At 55.3% G+C, this 18,749-nt stretch overlaps 1 protein-coding gene across 1 annotated transcript; it reads left to right on the top strand.

Moving 5' to 3' along the window:
* Nucleotides 1–15,564: 15,564 nt before the first annotated feature.
* On the top strand, nucleotides 15,565–18,048 carry KVR01_000228 (uncharacterized protein; the record flags this gene model as incomplete). The annotated part of the gene is made up of 2 exons (XM_044788766.1): nucleotides 15,565–15,567; nucleotides 15,634–18,048. 2 exons carry the CDS (start codon nucleotides 15,565–15,567, stop codon nucleotides 18,046–18,048), a joined length of 2,418 nt encoding a protein of 805 aa, XP_044650177.1.
* Between the last annotated feature and the right edge of the window lie 701 nt (nucleotides 18,049–18,749).

The raw sequence follows: 18,749 nt of genomic DNA, 5'->3' as shown, positions 1-18,749 counted from the left end.
TGCATTGAGAGGCAAGGCCAATGCAATGCACTAGTTACACCCACATGCTGGCCTGCAGGGTATGTAAGCACGGCTAGGTCGCCACACACTTCCCCGCGCCCGCCAGTCGCGCACGCATCTCGCACGAAATAATGAGAGGTGATCAACCACCCCGGCCCGGAAAAGAGCGCTGGGGGTATACGGCCAGCAGCTGAATGCCGGGTGTGTACAAACAAAGGCCCAAGGGGACGAGAAAAAGGAGGACGACGACGATCCCGCCTTTACGGCAGATCAGCCCGGTTAAAGCGCATAACATTGAAGGCCCGGGGATGGGTACCTAGGGCAGTTAGAACGAAGGGGACTCGGGTCGGTTGGGCAGCGCGGCTGCCCAGGTGCCTGCGTAGTTAGTTACCCCAGGTACTTACCTGCCGTATGGGCCACGCGTGCAGGAGGGGGTTGTTTCTGGTTGTGTTGGTCATGCACACTTGCATTGGATGCAGGAGGGGGGGGGACATCTGGATGCCAGGACAGGGGGGAAGAAAACGGAATACACATACATACATACAAAAAAAGAAAAATAGCAGAATAAGAATTGTGTAATCAATTGTACCCTTGGTGCATCATCGGGTCCCTCCCATCGGGTCTTCTGCGCCGTTGCAGATTATCATTTATCAGAAATTACCCATGCCTGTCAGTCGGTGCCTTACCCCACGGGGTCGATCATTGATAACGAGCGTTTTGGGAAAAACATGGGCTGAGAATAAGCGGGTTCTTCTTGATTGCTTACAAGAGAATCAGATCCAGACAAAGGATTGAAGAGCGCGCGCGACACGTACACATGTACACACCACACTCACACCACACACACACAACCACACACACAAAACACCCCCGTCCCCCAGTTTAGCCGGCGGCCGAAAAGAGGGTGTGGTGACGGTGTGGGGGGTCCCGGGGGCCGAAGGAGAACATAAAAGAGGAGGGCAGGGCCATCCAGCCTAGGCCCGGCCACCAGTAAACCCAAGGACCGAATGAGAGAGATGAATTGGGATGGTGGAGGGGGGGGGGGCACATCTGAATCCGCCGCACGTGGTTGACCTGAAGGAGGGTATGCCGTTGCCCGATTCGGCGGACCGGTGACGAACTCGGACGACAGCCCCGGGGGCCTTTCTTCCCTCTGCAACCAACCCTTCCAACCCCTTCCAACCCTCACGTTTCAAACCCGGGGCAGCTCAAGTCACTTGCCACCACCACCACCAACCAGCACCCACCATCTCGGGAACCTGCCCCTGACACACACCCGCTAGCAGGCCCTGGAATGGCTTCCCCGGGGACGACCATTCCCACCAGGAGCAACGCAGGCCACACACGCTGACGCGCCCCATCCGCCTCGAGTCCGTCAGCGCCAGCGCGCGCTCCCCACGGGATCAAATCGCAAACCCCCATAAACACAAATCTTGGTACACTATTCCTACCGTAAGTGAGGGTGTACTGTAGTAGGAAAGGAGTTGGGGCGCTATTGCAGTGCATCAGATCGAATCGAGAGTGGCAGTGACAGCAGAGGTCTGTCTTTCTGTCTGACATGCAAATGCAGCCAGCTGCCAGCATCCAGCCCAGGTCATTTTGACATGCCCCCATACTTGGCGCCGCCGCCGTCGAACATAGGCTTGCTTCCACATCAAATAAATCCAAGGAACGGAAAAAAAGACAAAAAAAAAAAAAAACAATCGATGATGCATAGGGCAGCACTGCACGTGTCTCCCCGCCGATGTATGTATGTACAGACGTCTGTACCTGGCCCCGACCCTCCCCCCCGGCAATTATACCGAGACCACCGGGGCGGGCGGTCGCCTTCGAGGTTTCGTTTTACCCCAGATTTATCACGTCCGTCCCACCCCTCTTCCGGATTCCGAACCCATCGACTGCTGGAAGGGGCAACCGTCTCGTGACAGAAAGCCCAAGCATGCAAGGGCTTCCGCGACAGACAGACAGGCACGCCGTCATCCAATGTCCATCCAGCCAGCCAACAAACGCACGACCGGCCGGCCGAATGCATGCGCCGGGGACGTCATCGCAACCAACACCGACCGCCCTGCCCAGGTGGTGTCGACAACATGGCTCACTCCTGACCCTCCCTCCACACGCCCCCTCGAGTCCGCCAGATGCAAATAGCCACCCTGGGCACCCTGGCTGATTAAGCATCAGCACGCTCCCTCCCTCCCTGGGGCGCTTAGTCAACAACAATCAACCCCGTCAAAAGGGAAGCATGACCACACGCCCCGCCCCCGCGCTGACACGTCGTCCGCAAGCGGAATGCCCAAGATCCCCGTGGGAGAAAAGGTCGGTTCGGTCATCTGGCATGAACACCATTTGCTTACAGGCAGGTGAGGTGGGTGGGGGTTCCGGTTACGCGATCTGGGCGGCGACGCGGCCTGGCGGCGAGATCCAGCCTCCTGCGGTGACCGCCGCCGCGGCGCCGCCCCCCGCCCTACCCTGATAGTCACGGGGCTGAGGATCCATCCATCCCACGCCCACGGTACCTACCCAGGGCCTGCGTGCGTGCTTTCGCGACGTGGTACAGATCGAATCCCACCCAAGGGCCTGGCATCGGCTGGGCGGGAAGCTCGGCGCGGGGCCAGGCACATATGCCTAGGTAGTCTAGTCCTGCGCGCCGAACTTCACCCGCCGGTATGGGCACCTTCTCCGGGAGGAGGATCTGACCGGTGAGGCGCAAGGCGAGATGATGGACACGGCAAATTCCATGGGTTCGCTTCTGTGTGTGGTAGGCCGGCGGCCCCCTCTGGTTCCATCGATCGATGGGGCCATTTGTCGGTCGCGTGCGGTGTCTGGCCCGGATGTAAACCGGCCGTCAGCGAGCAATCTCCCGGCTGATGCCAAACGCGTAAGAGATGGTGGGCGGCACCCATTCCATTCTGGCGGGCCGTTAACCGCCTCGCCCGGATTCCTTCCGGGTTTGGCACATCGCTTCGCACGCGACCTGCCCACCTAACGCCACCGGCCCTCCCTCAACAGGCACTTTTGGACAGATGGATGCCCAAAGACGTGCGTGCTAATAGAGGTAAGGCTTCCGACTCGCTGAACTACCCTAGGTAGGTACCGAGTGCCTTTTGGGGGGGGGCCACTAGTAGATCAAGAGAGGCACAACGAAGTACCTCCGTTTTGGCAGACGCCGTTTTCCAGATCGGTCCTTTTGTTTCAACAGTAGATGAAACAAAAAAAGGAATGCCTGAAAAAAATGTTGCTAAAATCAGCCCTATTTACTTGCCACCAAGTAATAATAGACATGGGAAAGTCGAGTCGCGAGGTCTGGCATATATGGCAGTTTGATCTGCATGTTAGTGTCCACCGACAGCCCGCACAGGCGCTCCACGCACTAAAACGAGCGAGCCTGCCAAGTTGCCGCCACCGCGCTTGCGGTTGACATTCTTCCCCAGCAAGGGCTCGGCCCCACCGGCCGACGGAGAAAAGGCCTAGAATTCTTTGTAGATCACTCTGACCAGCATCGAAAAGGCGGACGGGCTTGTGAAAGCCCCCCAGGGAATCCTAAAATGGCAGCAAATGCACCCCAGGTTTGCACCCCAGGTTTCCCCAGGGCCATTTCCGACCAAAATAACCACGCCGGCTTCTCGAACCGCTCTTTCTTCTCCACACTTGACTGCCGGGCGCTGGAGCTCCCGTCCGCCAACCGCAGGGAGGTCGGGTCCGGGTCGCGACGCAAGCTAAGAAAGAGTCAATCAATCATCCACTGTCACGGGTTTACATGTGACGAAAAGCCTGTTGCTCGGGTCTCTGTCCGGCCAAGAATACCATTGGTCACAGGCAAAAAAAAAAGGCAAGGGCGTGGCGCGCAGAGCAGTGCGCGATACCCAGGAAGGAGTCTCCTGCGGGCAAGCTCTGGCGCCTCGTCCGGAGGCGGCCAGGCCAGCGAGGGTCTAGGCTGTTTGCGGCTCGAGCACACAGCGGCGGGTTCAGGGTACAGTTGCGCCGTGTCGTGTGTCCGATGTCGTGCCACGGCGGTAATCTAGCTTAACGTGACCCTCCCCCATGGGGGAGAAAGACGCGGAGCAAGACGCCGTCTGAAGTATGGCCAGCTGGCTCCTACCGGCCGTGCGTAGGACAAAGTCGGGGGCCGCATGAGGTCACGGTGATGAGACTTTCACATGACGGCGGTCTTGCAGAGCTTAGAGCCTTTCACGCCCGGCCACGTAAGATCTTGCTGTGAAACGAACCTGTCGGTGAACGACCTCGACTGTGCATTTCCGAGTCAGCCATCCGGGGTAGGAGATGCATAAACGGTGTAGGACGCTTGCTTGGATTGGGGGCGGCGAAATATGGTCGGCCACCATCTTGCATGTGAAAGCCGCGAGTCGCCATTGCTGTCGCCAACGCATGGATAGATTGCAAACACTACCGCCAGTTTCAGCAGCCGACTACTCCTTGGGAGCCTCGTTAGTCGCGTGAAGTCGCAGTGCTATGCAATGCGGCTGTAAGTGGAGAGTCAGGCTGGAAACCAGGTGTGACCACCCACTTGGCCACTCCGGCGCTCTTCTCAGGCAATCAGGCTTGTCGAGTCATTCCGCCAGGTGAAGTCCTCGAGACCTGAGCCGGCATTTCGGTCAGGTATCACGACTTGACCCAAGATTGCCCATTATTTGAAACGGCCAACTCTGCGGATTGGCATCCTCAATGGGTGTTGTCACCATCCACTACGACTCAATAGCCAGCCACCGGAATCACCACCCAGCGAACCGGAGTCGTATTGGGCCCAAGCCCATGAAGCTGGTGGGCGGTCTGAGCAGCCCTCCTCGCGAGGACCCTGCCTCGGCGCGCTCGCCGCATCTTCGACCGGCACCTCGCGAAAGTATTTACCGTCGCCTGCGTAGCTGACCTCTGCCTGGGAGACTAATAAGATTTAGACTCTAAATTGCGGGAGTGCGGTAAGACGCACACGCGAATTGATGTCTGCCCAAGCAGCAAACTGTCGTATTCTGTCGATGCACTAGACATTCAGGTCGCATTCAGGATAACAAACCTGTGACCCCGGGGACCCTTCCCGGGGCCCCTGATTAGAAGATAGCGCCCCACTCGGGTGCGCATCCGCCGCATCTGACAGCTCCTCGACTCCCGCGCTACCGTTTCGTTCGACTCCGAGCGGCAACGAGTCAGTCCCGTGGTCCGCAGGTGAATCGTGTGTGTATCCGTAGGGCGTCGACAGGCTGGGAAATGCACGCAGGTACCCTTCTCCCGGCTGACTTTTATCAACGGACTAGGGCTGTCCGGAATAGCACACGCAAGGGGAGGCAAGTGCCTGCTCTCCGGGGCATCAGGCTGAAATTGCGAGCTGGTGTCAACGGAATTTCGGAATTCAAATTGCTCGGGACGGTCTCATTGCTCATTTGTTAGGATCGCAAACAAGAACTCAATTCAGATTACCCGTAGAAAGGACAGCGAGTGAGTGTGGTCGATTAATCGTGTGCGCAGGTACACGCGGTGCAGCCTCGAATCCGTCGTCCTGAGATACGACGTGTGGGATGAAATGAACGGCCAGCCTCGCTGACAACACCCTGCTGCAGCCTTGTTCCAGTCAGGTTGTTCCCACCGTCAATACTCCGGCTTGTGGGGCTGGCGGGCCTTCGGGCGGCAGACGGGAGTTGTGTGTACGGAGTACCTTGTGTGGTGAACCTTTCCGAAAGGCCAGCCGTCGCGAAACATCTGTGAGCCAGGGTTTGACAGGCGGGTGGGCCTGATGGGAGAATTGTAAATTGATAAAATCGCAGAACAATTAATTCGAATTTATCTCTGCCCCAGGGATGAGAAAACGTCGACCGTTTGATAGTCTTCCAGAAGGACCACCAGAAACTCCATGCGTCAGGCAGGGATCGTCCATCAGTAGATGAACCGTTGTTTGGGATCTCGGCCCTTTCTCTCGATTGTGCCACGTTTTTGTGCCCCTGAGGCCCAGGTGCCGCGGCAGCAGAAGGGTTCGGATCCCTGTCCCTGATACCGGGTGGGATTCCGGCGACAGGGAGCCTGGGCCCCCTTGACTCGTTGGTTGCACCCGAATTGGAAGCCCAGCGGCCACAGGACACTTTTTGAGCATCATGACCGTTTCGATAGAGCTAGAGCATTGATGAACAGACACACACATATTATAGTATGCTGAAAAGACAGGGCGCGCTTCGAACGCGGGCTGCGCAGCTGCACGAACATGATGCGCCTCGCACCTGTGCTTCGCATTCCCGGGAAAGCGTCGCCTACAATGGCAAAGCGGTAGATAGTAAGTCGCGCTCGAGCGGGTTAAAGGCATTGCTGAGGAGGACCATGTGCCAATGCCACCTTGTATCGAGGGCTCTCAAAAATAGACATCTGACCTCGGCCGCTAAAGACAGAGCGCCGCGGGCTCCCGACGGATGAACCTTAATAACAAGGCAGGGGAAATGCATGGCTGGGACAAGAACATGGGATACGGGGTAGCCTCGCCCGCCCCGGCAATGCGCAATAACGCTAGCCTGCGACCAAGGCTGAAAGGGCTGTCCAGTTCCGACCCGACCGCGTCCTTTCGGCGGCTGTCTGGAGTTGTGTGTGTGTGCCTCCATCACGGAGACGCGTTATCTTCAGCCGACGCTACGGGCGAGCGGAGTATGTAGGTGCGCGTCCCATGTGCTATTTTGATTAGCGAGGAGTTTCTTGTGCTCGGTCATTTCCATGCGCACTGGCAGGAGGGCGTCCATCGTGACAGGAGGTCGGTGCATGCTGGGGTTTTTGTGAAAAGTGACAGAATCGAGATTCCCCATTGATGTGCAGCGGAAATGAGGCTGAGGACCAAGGGAGGCACCGTTTCGTGGGGCTCTCCGCCGTGTACACTACAGTACTCCGTACCTGGTTACAGTACATGGCGACAGCAACGCGATTATTTGACCCCCGGTTGAGGCAATCGCGGCGCTGGTGGGTCTTCCCACGTGCCAATGTGACTTGGTGCCCAACAGCGGCAGGCTATGAACCTGTCACGGGATGCCCGTGAAGTTTTCGACCCCGAAAGTGCAATGGCGAGATGAGTATCTGGATGGCGTCGGGCAATAGTGTCAGATGCTCGCTCCACCGGTTGACACAGCTCCGCGTGCCTTTGCCCAGGGGGACGGATGTCGATGGCATCCGAGGCCCACCCAGCAAGCAGTATGCCGTCGGGTATTCATTCAACGGCCGAGCGGAACGTGCCGTTGCCTGCTCTGATCGTGATGATCGTGGGTTGGCAGTGTAGGCCCCGAGCATCGCGTCGTTGGACCTGTATCGCAAATTTGACAGCAGCGTTGCTAGTCATTGCGACCGGTTTCCAGTGATGGTGACCTGTTGTGGGGTTCGAAAGTGCTGCCATGTCAGCATGTATCTGTCTACAGCGCCGTTCAGTATTTCTGAATGGAGTGCGGGTGTGAGTGCTGATCTGGTCTGGACCATTACAACTGAGAAAGGGCCGGGCGATCGATCCAAGCGCGCGAGTCGATAGACGGATGACAGACAAGTGCGCGAGGCTGCAGTCTAGGATCGAGTTGGGATCCATGGATGTCCGCTGCAGCCTTGCGCTCCCGCCAGGAACCGGCGATGCTCGGCAGGGGCAGCGGTCGGTGGATGGAGGGGGCAGAGGGGATGATATTATGCGGGGCCGCAGGTGACCGGCCAGGCATGCTTGATTGGGCTTGTGGAGTGTTTACGCGTAAATCTGCATCACATGGTCGTCGAAGGTGACTCGGCTCGCTTGATCAACAGCCCGGCCTGGGTCCAGTTATTATTATTAGTCAGTCAGTCAACCAGCCAGTCCATCATTCAGTCAGCCAGCAATTGCAAGGCCAAGTCGATTTGTCACTCGGTCTGCTGATTCATTGCCCAGACAGCGATGGAGATGAGGGCACGGCTCAGGCTCATCGTATTTCCCCTTTCTGGCTGTCTGTCCGTCTGTCCGTCTGTCTGTCTGGCAATTGATTGGGGCTGATGTTTGGGGCTGAAGAAAGGCCCAGGCGTTGTAGGACCGGGCTGACAGGCTGATTGCTGGACCTGGTGCAACCCTATGACGGCACGCGGCTCATTCCTGCAGGTGTCAGGGCTGCAGCTGCAGCCAAGGATCGGGGGCAGAGGGGGGAGATCAGGGAGAGAGACACGGGGCTGACGGGGCCTGACGGGCTGGACGGGTCGGCTTGACTGCCGCGACCACAACGCTGCGTCGCTGCCGTGGCTCATCAATGCGGCTCTGCCAGCTGCACCCCCAGAATTGTTGAGAGCAGCGAGGCAAGTGAGACACGGATTCTCGATGTTGGATGGTCGACTCTCGATGGCAAAACCGCGGAGGAACATTGGGGCCTGGGCGGGGCATCTTCGGGAGCTAGTCGATGACAGTCAATGGCTGCGAATGGTGCATGTTCGCCTCGTCGACGGCTCGTCGACGGCTGGGCGGCTGGCTGCGATAGCAATGCAGTAGTGCAGCAGTGCAGCAGTGCAGCAAGCAGGTGCATGACGAGATTAGCGGAAAGCCAGATCCAAACCAGGGATTGATGGTGTGCATGGGGAGATGCTGGCAGAGGAAGCAAAGTGGATGACTGGCACGAAACAATCGAAAACGGAGGCAGTCGCGGGTGGTCGAGCTTCTTTTTTTGGTGGCCGGCGGTGACGGTTGGCGGTGACGGTGACTGGGAAATGTCGCTAGCAGCTGCCCTGCACGCCAATGTGGCAGTTTGACGGTCTGGCAGTGTGTGAGTGGTATTGCTGTCAGTCAGGTCTTTCCCCCACACGCTGCCCCGGGCACGGAAGGAGGGGCCCACCTTCCCCGGGCCAGTCCCACCTGCAGGCTGCAGGGCAGACCACATGTGGACAAGGCCAGCAGAGCACGACTCTCACAGCTTCCGGCAAGCTGGGGTAATTCTCTGGGGTAACCAACCAAGCATGTCCATGTCCATGTCCCTGATGACGGTGGGTAACAACAGGCAGACCGGTGTGCGGGTGAGCCACGGGGTCGCACACCTTGAGCTTATCGAGATTGGCAGCGCGGGCAGGCTGGCGGGCAGGCAAGTGAGATGGAAGTCAATCAGTCAATCCATCAATCAATTCGATCAATGCCATCGATAAATTCAATAAATGCCAGACTCGCCAGAAAATAACAACAGCCCAGACCCAAGAGCATTGACATGCCATTTGCATCACATCATCCATCCATTAGACCTGATGCAGAATCCGATACGCCCCATCAGAAATGCCATCACACACTCACTCCCACTCCCACACTGCTGCAAATGAGAGCCGCCTTCCAGCCGCCGGGTCAGCCTCCCCGGCGCAAACATGCCCAGGTGTCCTGCACGGCGCTTACTCTTCCCGCAATAGGCCACCACCTCCCTCGAATGAGCAAGCATAGACCCCAACTCCACTCGTGATTTGCTGCACTGATCGACTACTCACTCCCTCTGTTGGTGATGATGTCGTCCTCCACATCACACACAACCTCGCCATGCGGTTTTTAAGCTCACGGCCCAGGAGAAAACAAAGCCTGTCCCCGCAATCACACGCCCCCAATCATCCCGTCCATCACCCGCAGCTCCATTCGATTTGTTTTTGTTGCCTCCCGGCCCCCCGAGGACCGTGGCAGGGTTGGAGAAATGAGACCCAGCCATCCCCCTTGCCGGCCGTCTCTTTAAGCTTTGGGTCTGACGGGCAATCGCATTCAATGACACGCCACCCATCCAGCTTGGGAGGCCGGGGGGGAGGGGAGGCCAAGGGGCGCCTCTCGGATCCGCAATCTCGAGTCACTCACTCGGGCGAGAAGCCCGTGGGTTGGGTTGATTTGATTCAATGCAGCACTGGTATATGAACCTACTGTATGATGTACATATGATATTGCAACCGACAAAACCCAAATCACGGAGGGCGCGGAGCTTGGTTGGACTCTGCTCTTGCTCACCTTGCACGACTGACCGACACACCCATCGGGCATGATTCACTCCGCCCCCGAGACTGACCGACAATGCGCCGCGCAAAGTTCGATGTTGCAAACGAACGAGGTTGCTCCTACCCTCCCCTCCGGCCGACAAGATAAATATGCTCCCCGAAAGAGTCGTTGTGAACTTAGGCAGTTGTACTCGCTTTCAACTACTCAACTGGCATTAATTAAAAGCCCCGGCGTAACTATCCTACACAATCACACATTCCCCCTGATGGGTCAACACGGAAGAAACCGTACCCTCCACTACTGCGAGTGCGGGCTGGCATACTATCCCACATCGGATGGAGTGCGAGTTTGTCCAATTTGCGGGAGCCTGATCTTGGCCGAGCCTGACGGCCAGAGTCAGCCCGGGCCTTCGTAATTCGTAGTACTCATAAGGCCCACTTGTGATATTTATCATTCATTTTGCGGCTTTCCACTTGTGGGCCTCCTCAAAGTAGAATAGCAACCATACGTAGTGGCAAGTCTTGGAAGCCCATTTGGCCTGACAGCCTCTTACACTTTGCTCAAGTGTGACGAATGCCAATTTATTTATCACACATGTCGATGTATCATATTACTAGTGATGATGTCCACTGCTGAAAAGAATAATCCAAAGCAAGAACCATTGATATAAATCGACACAGTTGTGCCTGCTGCCATTAGATTTGTCCAGGCCGCTTAAGCTTAGTAACTAACGAAACTAATTGCTATCATGGTTCAGCCAACCGAAACTCATGAAATAATACAACTCTGCCCGTGCGGGCAGGCATTTATCCACTTGTCTGACGACGACGAGGGGAAGCTGAGCTGCCCTGTCTGCGAGCGGCGGCTGGCCGCGTTTGGCCCAAACTCTTGAGTCGAGACTTGGTTGTGTAGTTTGTACGAGGCTTCTAAGACTATGTTTGGTATGAGAAGAGTAGAATATCAATTGTATTGTCAACTTCCAACGCTCAATTTGATCTCCCCGTCCCCAAGGGGCTTGCTCAAATATTGTTGGGGCCTTTGTGCCTGTCTCAGTCGTTGCAAGTTTCCACGTGACTGATGAGTGGTGATTATGTTGGACAATTTCTTATGAATCAAAACGGTGAAAAATGACGATACTTGACAGCGATTGAAAAGCCATAGGCAGAAATTGAGATTCCATACAACCTTGAGGGTGGAAATGACGAACTCAGTAGGTAGCGTGTCTAAAAGCACATGAGTCAAGTGCATCGTTTCTAATAAGTTGTCTGGTTGTCTGCTGAGGGTAGGCCCTCAATGTGAGAAACATCGCAAGCCCTGTATGTGGTAACTGTGCCCTCTAGAGCTCTCAAGAAGAGCTCAGGCTGTGAGTGAGGTGGGGGTTTCCCACGTCGCAACATGCCACTAGAAAAAAGGCCAAATTTAAGATAGGTGTGTCCACAGTGGTTCTGGAGTAAATAAAAACGAGCTCGAAGACGTTTGCTGGTCAAAAAGAAAAAGGAAATGAATACTAGGAGGGCTGCGATTTGAACGCAGGACCTCCCTGCGCGACAATAGGGGAAGAATATGGGAAGAACCCATGTTCTTCCCACATAGTCACGCAGGACGCTCTTACCAGCTGAGCTACCCTCCGATTTATTATAAACTTGATAGCCAGGAAGGCCGCTGCCTCTGATACGCGGCGTGTTGAATGATACCGTGTTCCAAGGTTGGCTGTGGCAGTGGACGGCGAGCACCAGTCAACAGGAAGAGGCGGCATGTAAGGGGGTGTGATATCCCCTGTTCATAGAGTGCATTCTGGTCCTTTTTCAACTTTACAAAGGCCCATACTTGGTTGGGTGTAGTGGCCACTCTCAAGTTTGCCGCGTTTGGTTCAGGCTGTGTGTGGTGTGGGTAAGGTGAGGGGGGTTTTAGTTCCCACTTGCACCCAAGCAATACTGAAAAGCAAAGAGATTCAAGATGAGCACTGTACTAGCTAGCTAGCGTCAATAAACGCTGAAGGCGACAGTAGTCACCAAGAGATGACCAAAAAGCAAAAAGGTATTTGATAGGAAGGCTGTGATTTGAACACAGGACCACTGCATAGGAACTCGACTCCCACTCGACCCATGAGTGCCCGGATGTTTTCGACCCATGGGGAGATGTATGCAAGCGCTCTTACCAGCTGAGCTACCTTCCAGTCTTTTGGATTATGGGTCGTTGGCTAGGCATATGTCTTTGGGTCCGTGGCACCTTGCGTCATATTGTCGACAAGTCACTCGTCTGATGCTCAGTGCTGCAGTGAATGGGGGCACACGTGAACCTGGGGGGCAGGGGTCGGCCGGCGTTTGTCAGTTCTAAGGCTCACCTGAACTTAATTGTAGACGCTGCTACTCTCCTAGACGAGCCTGGATGCCAGCCATGAGAACTCTTGTTCCATCTGCTTCTGGAGAATTTTGAACGACCTCAATAAAGTCTGGGGATTGTACGGCGCGTTGGACCACGAATTTATCCCAGTGACCTCAAGTGCTTTGATAAGAAGGCAAGGGTGATGATTGAATTGGTCCTGACGCGTTCCATGCGCTCGGAATCGCATTTTTCATATTGCGGCTACATTTAAAATTTTCTTGGGGCCTGGGTGAGCTCTTGTTTTCCCTTGAGCAACACGCGCCTCAACTGCTCATCCTCCATTTCAGCTCTGAGGCCTTGCCGGCTAGCAGCACATCGATTGCTGATGGTGACACAGCTGACGAGAAGCGAACCTTGAACTGCTCCCAATGACTCCAGGCTAGCCAATGAAACACGGGTCGGGATAGGAGTACTTCGACGGAATCAGCACCAGCACCGCCATGAGATCAAATCGGGTATCAGCACCGTGAAGAGTAAGATCGACACCATTATGGAACAGGTTAAGTCGGTATTTACGACATCTATTCAGGAAAAACGACTGGCACTGTTGAATTCACAACAGACAATAATGGCAGAACTCCCGAGAGGCAGAGAAACTTTTGATGGTCGTTACTTCCTCAGGCACTGAGAGCGTTTCGAATGGTTCTTGAGATTTACGCAGCCATTTATGAGAATTGTGCTCGTGGGCTTCCATCGAGTTCAGATTGCGATGATCAAGGAGTGAGTCAAGCACCTGGGCACTGGATAGATATCGACGGAAATCTCACCATACTATTTAACGATGATGAAGTGGTATCCCATGGCCAGTTCTCTACAACACACCGAAATAGCACCATGACTTCAGTGACAGAGCTCTAGCACAGCCTGAATATCCTGTCAACATCGAGAGAGACCGGAAATAGCTGGTTGACTCTCGTTCTGATATTCTCCTAGTGAACGCATATGTCGGGAGTGAGATAAGCGGCTCAACATCCCCAATGTCCGTCTTCTGTGCGATACTTGTTCGAAGTCTCCTGGAGCGATCGAAAAAAACCCATGAAACAAGATGAACGGAGTTTATGCTATACTTTTTTCATGGTCTGCATCGCGACAAGCAGAGTGACCTCGAAGGCCAAGCCGGGCTCATTCGGAGCCTCCTAGGCCAGCTGTTACTGGCATGGCCCAGAGAACGGCCCCCGCGTATCAATCCCATGCCATCGTTGTCGGTTATGAAATCATCAAACACCGAGTTAGCTTTGACTGCGATGACTCGCACGTTCCATGATCTCGTCTCAACAATGCCTCCAGGAACAACTATCTATTGCGTCATTGACGACGTTCCGGCATTCGGTACTGAACTCTGGGGTAGATTGATAGGCTTGGTAGTAATAATTGATTTTCTTCGGAAGCTAGTAGGGCCCTCGAACACGGGGCATAAAGATGAGGTTTCCCTCCATGTCGTTATGATGAGTGCAAACTGCAGTTCCAAGGCAGCTCCAGATATGTTGGCAGGAGAACAAAAGATTTCTCTAAGAGCCGGTCAATGTCTCTACCAGTCAGTGTCACCAAGGTCCTCAGCTTCGTTGAATGATGAGCTGCAGAGGGCTCGATCGCTCACAGGCGCTGCGGTTCAGGAAGACCAAATCAGTCTAGCTTCTGGGGCGGCAGGGCCAGTTTAGAGCTTTGATTCCCAGAACTCAAGTCGGCGGCGAATGGATCCATGTTGCGAAATTCAATGGAAGTACTGTTGTTAAATAAAAAGGTTTCCTTGTGCTATATCGTCCCAGGGTTCTTTGGGAGATGTTTCCAATGATCAAATAGTAGAGGAACCAAGATCTAAGAGATCATTGAAAAGCCCGCCTCGTCAGTTGAAAATCGGTCTCCTGCATATCGAATCAGATGGCAGCCGCACCGGCGCGAATGGCCGATGTAATAATTATCCAGGTTTACCCTAGGCCCGGGAGGGCGGAGGGTTTCCCGTGAGAGGTCAACTGGTGTCTTATGAAAGGGTGAGATACTGTGGTGGTGTAGTGGACACTTGATCAGTGTTTGCAACCATCAGCTTTTCTTACAAGAGTGGTTGACGGCTACAGGTAGAAAAAAGAAATTGGTGTGGTGGTTGGTTGATTTACGGAGAGAGCCCGCACAAGGAGAGTAAGAAGTGATGCCTGCAGCCAAGGTGGCTATGCCGCTATCACCAAGCGCCCACCAGGTGGACATTAGATCAGAGGCGCAAGCAGGGCGCCGGCTGCGCCGCCACAGGCGGACCTAAAAGGGACCCACCAAGGTCAGGACCTGACCCACCTGCGTGCAGGCGAAGAGCCTCACGTGTTTCTGTTGCACTGCAGCTGTCAAAAGTTTATTTTGCGTGTGTAACAATAACCAATTTTCCTCATTGTAGCACTGGCATTCAACAACTACATATGTAATGACTCCGTTTCCACGGTCTGGCTCTGGACAAGAAGATTTGAGGCCGCCGCCCGAACAGCCATCTGTTTCGGTGGCTGTTGCAGGCCCGTGATCCGGCCTCACAAGGAGGTGAGCGTCTGCCGCTAGATCAATCCTGCGGCCTCCAACTGTGCTTATTTTGAAATTAGCGACGGTTGATGTCTCCAGGTGTAGTGGGCATGTGCTTGTACTTTTGAAGCCAGCCGTCCCGTGGGGAAATATTCTACTAGACAACGGGCTAGCAGTAGGCAGCGTGGATCCAGGCAAGGCAGACACCCTGGGCCAGCTTGGAGGCTTGGATAACCTTGGAAAGGGAGGTCAGAACGCCCCGTGTGCATGCTGGACCCACTTCCGAGCAACAACTGGGCCGAAGGATTGTACATGCCTGAGATCCGGCTAACAACCTAAGTGGTCCAAAAAGGTAGATTTAGCAAATTCCTTGTAATGGAGTGGACTTTTGACCATTGTTAGCCGCTAAACCAGTAGTCAGACCAAGTTGGTCTCAAAGTGGCCCTCACCCAACACCCGGCCAACACCCCCCTACTGTCTTGTACTTCGGGCCGGCCAAATTTTGGTTTTTGTCACAGGATAATGCCGGTCACCTGGGCAGGTGAGTGGCTGTGACTCAAGTGCTGTATGGCGGCCGCAAACCTTTGTGGGTGTGATTGCTACTTAGGCATATACAATGAACAATGAGTCTTTCTTTGACGACGTCCGTTCCCAACATCCGTTCCCTTCCCCAACTACTTAAGTAACCTGCACGACTTTCCGGGAGTTTGGGTCCTCGTGAACGTGTATAACTTAACCTTTATTCAGTGCCACAGACAACAATGGTGAGTGTTGGGCTTTCTGAACAGTTACCACATGCATGTGAGCCGTTGGGCACTAACGAACAACAGGTTCTTGTACCTATCTTCAACAGAAATATGCAGGCACCGAACGTCGACGATGACACACCTCCTCCCTACGCCGAAGTGGAGTCTGATTCCGCGAACACCACTCCAGAAGGTGGTGCTGCGCTGAAAATCCAACCATTGCCCGACAAAACCGGTGTCATTCTCACCGTCCAGCCGCCGAGAGTTCCAGAGAACGAGCAAATCTCACATGTACCATGCGACATCGCCTTAGTGATCGACGTGTCGGGCAGTATGGCGGTTGATGCCCCGGCTCCCGGCGAGGATGAGAGAACCGGCCTATCAGTTTTGGATCTGGTCAAGCACGCATGCCGCACAATCATGTCTACTATGACCAAGGAAGATCGACTGGCAATCGTCACATTTTCCAATCGAAGCAAGGTGCTGCAGCCCCTGACAGACATGACAGACGCCAACAAGGAGGCCGCCAAGGCAAAGATTGAGGCCATGACACCCGAAACCTCCACCAATCTGTGGCACGGTTTGCGAGACGGCATCGGGCTCTTCAAGGATCAAAAGAAGACAGGCCGCGTGCCTGCCATCATGGTTTTGACGGACGGCGAACCGAACCACCTGTGCCCGCCGCAAGGATATGTGCCAGCGCTCAAGGCGATGGGCAGCATAGCGCCGTCCATCCATACCTTTGGGTTCGGATATAAGCTCAGATCAGGACTGTTGAAATCCATCGCGGAGTTTGGAGCGGGCAACTATGCCTTCATCCCCGATGCGGGCATGATAGGCACTGTCTTTGTCCACGCCGTTGCCAACCTCCAATCTACTTTCGCCAATTCTGCCACTCTGAAATTGACATACCCCAACATCGTCACCATACAGCAGACAACGGGAATTGCTGTGTACCTAGAAAGCCCTGTGCAGGCTCCTGGCGGCAACTTCGAGCTCAATATACCACTAGGAAGTCTACAGTACGGCCAATCTCGGGATATCTACTTGACATGGAAGAGCAGCTCGGCCGACAGTGACATTGAGCCTTCATTCCTCAACGCCGCTCTTCAATACAGCAAGATGACAGAAACACAGTATACCAGCCACGTCAGCCGGGACCTCATGGACCTATCCTTCACATCGCTCTCCGACGCCGAGATAGCAAGCCACGTCTCTCGATCCCGCATCTGCGCCTTTCTCTCCGAGCTGTTCCCGATAGACGCCCTCGGCGAGCACCGCCCCCACCCAGGGCTCTATTCCCTGGAGGACAAGCAGAAACAGCTCCGCGACCTCATCGCCTCGCTGCCCGCGGCCCATTTCCCCAACGACGCGATGTGCGCGGCCCTCATGCTGGACCTGACCGGGCCGGAACCCCACGGCCAGGTCACCCTCGCACTCTCCAAGGACGAGTACCTCTACCGCTGGGGCCGGCACTACCTGCCCAGCCTGCACGGCGCCCACGTCAGGCAGGCCTGCAACAGCTTCAAGGACCCGGGCCCGCTGCAGTACGGCGCGGGGTCCCCGCTCTTCACCAGGTGCCGCGACGCCCTCAGCACCGCCTTCGACGACCTCCCGCCCCCAGAGCCCAGCAACCTGGCCCGCACCTTCGGCGGGGCGGCGAGGTACGCCGGGCCCCCAAGCCCCGGTCTTTCCGGCTACGCCGCTCGCATCGGCGCCGCCGCGCGCGGGGCATTCGGAGGCGGCGGCAGCTCGAGCACGTCGAGTTTCACCGGATTCACGATGAAGTCGTATAACTCGTCACGGGCGCCGTGCTTCGCGGGGAGGACGCTTGTGCGCCTCGCCAGCGATGAGCACGTGCGGATCTCGTCGCTGCGCAAGGGACACGTGGTCGCTACGCCGTCTGGGCCCCGGAAAGTCGCCGCCGTCCTGGAGACTCCTGTGAGCCGGCAGATCATGGTCCGGATCGAGGGCGTGCTCGTGACCCCTTGGCACCCTGTCTCCTTGCCCGCCGCTAATCCATCAACCGTGGCGGACGACGGGCGTGGCTGGGTGTTTCCCGCCCAGATTACGCCGAGCGGGAAGGTCAGGTACACGGGAGCGATATATAGCGTGCTGCTGGAGAGGGACGCGGACGTAGACGCGCATGCTATCGAGCTTGGTGGTGGTACGGGTGATGCGATACCATTCTGGGGCGTCACGTTAGGCCACGGAATGATCAAGAGGAGGGGAGGTACTGATGTGAGGGCACACCAGTTCTTTGGGAGCTACGAGAAAGTTGCCCGCAGCTTACAGGCTTTGCAAAAGAAGGGCCAGGGGCTGATTGTTGGCGGTGGCGTGAGGAGGGACAAGAGCACCGGTCTCGTGGTCGGGTTCAAGAGATATCAGCCTCGGCGCCGAGTGAATTCCGCTTTGTTATTGTTGGATCGTACGACTATTTGTAAACGAAGACAGGCTCTTCGGCTTGTTCAGAAGGGGTGTAAAGTCATGTCGTATTAGCAGTGGTCGGCGGTCCAGATATAGAAGTGCATGGGATTTAGACTGACTACATATTGAGCCCCAGTAGCAAAGACATAAACAGGAAACATCCGGGGTGTGTTCATAATCAAACCATTCCACCAAATACCTGGGCTGTATCGTGCAACGTGCGTCGCAGTAAGGAAAACCCGATCATTGTAGGTCGAGCGAATATGTGGCAAGGTTTACGATGTGAGTTATGGTATTTTCTCGGTGTCAGGTAAAATATTGTGAGAACATCATGGTAGAAAGCAATGGACAGCACTTCAGGCTTCGCTTAGGTACAGGTGTTGAATTTCTCCTGTGTAACCACCCCTTTCCACCGTCTAGCATACCTGAGTAGAGCTGTTTGCATCGTGAGTAACATTGAAGGCAGTAAACTCTCCTAGCCTCACCTTGCTTGTTTTCTCAACCGATCACCTAGGAAGACAAAGTTTCGCAAAAAGGCCCTTTCGTCGGGTATTTCTCTGTGGTTGTGACTGCGACAGCAGTGACGGTCGTAGTTACGGTAACAGTAACCCTTGGCCCAGACGACCCCAAAGCACTAGTGCCGAGGTTCTCGTAGACATCAGGACGGTAATATGTTGCGTCGTCCAACATTGAAACAGGAACAAAGTTCTTTTCATTCTGGCCTGGGGCCGGGATTATAGCCGCGCTGGCAAGGCCGTACAGTGCGGCAGCAG

This window comes from Diaporthe batatas (assembly GCF_019321695.1).
Source record: "Diaporthe batatas strain CRI 302-4 chromosome Unknown Contig00001, whole genome shotgun sequence".
In the NCBI taxonomy this organism is placed as follows: domain Eukaryota; kingdom Fungi; phylum Ascomycota; class Sordariomycetes; order Diaporthales; family Diaporthaceae; genus Diaporthe; species Diaporthe batatas.
Note: the sequence above shows the minus strand (reverse complement) of the source record. Positions and strands in the feature narration are given on the sequence as shown.